This window comes from Auxenochlorella protothecoides (assembly GCF_000733215.1).
Source record: "Auxenochlorella protothecoides strain 0710 unplaced genomic scaffold scaffold45, whole genome shotgun sequence".
Classification (NCBI taxonomy): Eukaryota; Viridiplantae; Chlorophyta; class Trebouxiophyceae; order Chlorellales; family Chlorellaceae; genus Auxenochlorella; species Auxenochlorella protothecoides.
This window is the reverse complement of record NW_011934190.1, coordinates 8-3,236: the sequence shown is the minus strand read 5'-3', so window position 1 is coordinate 3,236 and position 3,229 is coordinate 8. Positions and strand designations below refer to the sequence as shown.

At 70.8% G+C, this 3,229-nt stretch overlaps 1 protein-coding gene across 1 annotated transcript in view; it reads right to left on the bottom strand.

Annotated features, from left to right (window-relative positions):
- The window catches only part of F751_4004 (Transcription factor E2F7), a gene marked incomplete at both ends in the record, with an annotated part of 3,327 nt that extends 1,358 nt beyond the window's left edge, over positions 1-1,969 (bottom strand). The window contains 4 exons of the mRNA XM_011398555.1: positions 39-527; positions 783-790; positions 1,039-1,371; positions 1,615-1,969. Of these exons, the coding sequence (XP_011396857.1) occupies positions 39-527; positions 783-790; positions 1,039-1,371; positions 1,615-1,969 (1,185 nt within the window). The remainder of the gene's footprint in view (positions 1-38; positions 528-782; positions 791-1,038; positions 1,372-1,614) is intronic.
- Positions 1,970-3,229: the final 1,260 nt, after the last annotated feature.

Below are 3,229 nucleotides of genomic sequence, written 5' to 3'. Positions count from 1 at the left end.
ATGCCGGGCGCGCCGCCGGCGCGCACCATGGCCGCCACCTCGTCCACGGGGTTGCCCGGCACGCGCGGCGCGGCGCTGACCATCTCCGACAGCTGCTGGAGCTGCAGGAACTGGCTGCGCATGATGCGCGCCTGCATGGCGGCCGTCGACTCGGCGTCGCCGCCGCCCGCGCCCGCCTCCTCCCCCGGCGCGCGGCCGGGCATGGCCAGGCCGGGGGGCAGCAGCCCCGCCAGGCCCGGGAAGGAGAGCGGGGGCATGGGGATGGTGAGCGCGGGCGCGGCCAGAGCCTCGCCGCCCAGCGCGGGGGCAGGCAGGCCTGGGTCGCCGCCGCCGCCGCCGCCGCCCTCCTCGCCCTCCTGGCCCAGGAAGGGGAGCAGGGGGGGGGGCGCGTGCAGGTCGCCGGGGCGCCAGCCGTAGACCCACTCGAAGGCGGGCTGGCGCTTCTTCACGTACACGCGCTGGATCAGGCCCACGGAGCAGAGGATGGAGGAGATGTCGTACAGGCGGCGCTCCACCGTGATCTGGGTCTGGCTGCGCGCCGCGCCGCCGCCGCCGCCGGCCGCCGGGTCGGGCGCGGGCGGGGGGCCCCACCAGCAGCGCCGCCGCCGCCGCCAGGGTGATGGGCCCCGTGTGCTTGAGCAGCATGCGCACCAGGCGCCGCGACAGCACCCACAGCGAGTGGCAGCTGGGCTTGGGCGGTGCCACGGCCGCGCCGGCCGCCGGCTCCGGCTCTGGGGCCGGCGCGGGCGCGCCGGCCCCGCCCGCCGCGGCCGGTCGTCCACGGGCAGGCCTGTTGGTGTGGGGGGGGGGCAATGTGGAATGCGGGCGCAGCACATGTGGGCCGCACGCCCACCGTGCCGAGGCCTGGCGCTGTGCCTCTGACCCCCTGGGCGTGCATGCGCAGGCATGCCACCATGGCATGGAGGGAACAGCCCCCCGTCGCAGCCGTCACCCCTGCACTGGCACGCCACCGAGGAAACCCTCTTCCAAACCACCCCCCTCGACGAGGCGCCCGCGATGAAAGACCATCCTCCTCACCCTTCATCTCCTCGTCCAGGAGCTGGGCCAGCAGGGCGGGGAGGTGCTGAAAGCCCGCGAACTCGTAGGTCAGCTTGCCGACGCGACGCATCACCTCGATGGACTCAAACACATTGATCACATCGTACAGACGGCGGCGCGGCACGTCCAGGCTGGCGGCCACGTCGTTGAGCAGCAGCACGCGCGGTTCGCCGCCGGGGCCCAGGCGCCCATACTTGCGCTGGAAGCGCTCGCAGAGCAGGGTCAGCTCAGACTTTGGCGGCGCAGCCGCCGCCGCGGACCAGCCACCGGATGGGGGTGTGGGGGCGGCACCCTCGCCGCGCGCCGCAGCGGCTGCAAGGTGGGTGGGGGAGGGGGAGGGTAGGTGAGAGTGAGGCTCGTGCGACAAGAAGGTATCTGGTGATGAAGCCGCGCAGGGACCAGGTGGGGCGGGTTAGGATGGGTCACACACTAGGGGCCTCCTCAACCCCAAGACGCCCTTGAGCTAAGGCTTCATGACCCTCGGTGATACCGCAATCAACCCGCGACACCACAGCCCGATGCCCCCCCCCAAAAAAAACACCTACAACAACTCACAGTTGCGGCGTCGGCCTCGGGAAGCCACCACCTTCTCGCCCTCCTCCTCCTCGTCCTCGTAGCCGTCGCTGGTCAGCGGGCGCGCGCCGTCCAGCGAGGGCGGTGTGTCCTCGGGCGGGGGAATGGACTCGCGCTTGCGTCGCTGGCCGCGGGTCGCGCCGGCCTCCCCATCCTCCGCCGGGGTGGCCTCGGGCGTGGGGGAGGCCGCCAGATCGGCGCCAGGTATGGCCAGGGCATGCACCTCTTCCTGAGGTGGCAGGGAGGCCTCGGCCGCGAATGGTCCAGGCTCCGACTCCTCAGGCAGAGCAGGGGTGGGGGCGGAGGGGGGCGTGACCGCCGCGGCGTCCTCCTCCATGGGCTCAAAGGTGGGGATCGCGTTCTCCTCTCCTGCTGCCATGGGCGGCGCAGGCGGCGTCGCCTCCTCTGCCACGGGAGCAGCGGGCGGCGTCGCCTCTGCTGCCACGGGAGCAGCGGGCGGCGTCGCCTCTGCTGCCGCGGGAGGGGCGGGCGGCGTCGCCTCTGCTGCCACGGCAGGGGCGGGCGGCGCCGCCTCTGCTGCCGCGGCAGGGGCAGGCAGTGGCGCCTCTGCTGCCGGCTCGAGCTTGGGGGGGGCGCTGGTGGGGGTGGGCGCCTCGCCGTTGGGGCCTTCTGCCTCCGCCCCGTCGCCGCCCTCGTCCGAGGAGACTGCGATGCCCAGTAGGACTGCTGCCGCACTCACCTCCTCATGGGCGGGGTGCCCTGAGGGTCTGGGTGGGAGCAGGCGCTCCGACCGGGCCCGCTTCGGACATGACCTCGAGGGCGACCATTCCACGGCGGAAGGGTCTCCAGGCGGGAGCGGGATGGGCATGACTGGGGAATGTGCCTGGCGGGGAGGTGTCAGGAGTCGGTGTGGGGGGGGGACGCGGGCGAGGCGCAGGGGCAGGTCGTCCATGCCTTGTACACAGTAGTCGTCCTTCATTATACAAGGGGCACCCAGGACCACGTTGTCCGGCACTCGCCACACACCGAACGAGCACCAACAGCGTACGCGCGCGCCAGCAACGGCCAGCGCGCGTCAGTCCCACACCAACCTGGTCTGGGAGACTCGGCAGATGATCACACGGCAGCTTGAGCTCCGCTTAAGTATGAATATGACCGAAGCGCGTTTTCAAGCGCTCCTGGAAGCCATGAACGTGGGGCGCGACCGATCGAAGCTCCTGAACCCTGCTCGACCACTTTTGCCGGGACGGGAAAGAGGCTCCTTTCACAGGCCTCGGGTGCTTCAGTCTTTTGAATTTGTCTGGGGTCGCTCTTTGAGGAAGAAGGGAGTATCGCCAAGGCGCAATGAAGGGATGAGGGCGCCCGCAGCCTGGGCGCCAGAACCGGGGCACGGCGCCTTTGACCGTGGCGCGCTCGCGCGCTTGCACCCGCGGGAGTGGGGGGTTAGATAGTGGTCTGGATAGAATATAGGTCTCCCAGAAGAAAGGGGTGTGAATCTGGCCCGATGCGCGCATGCCTGACTCAGTTCCTGGTCTCTGGCACAGCGTATGCAAGAGCAGTAGTCCCATTTATCGATCGAGGTGTCATATAAAGCACTTCTCGGACGCCCACCCTCCCACCCTCTTCTGGATCGACG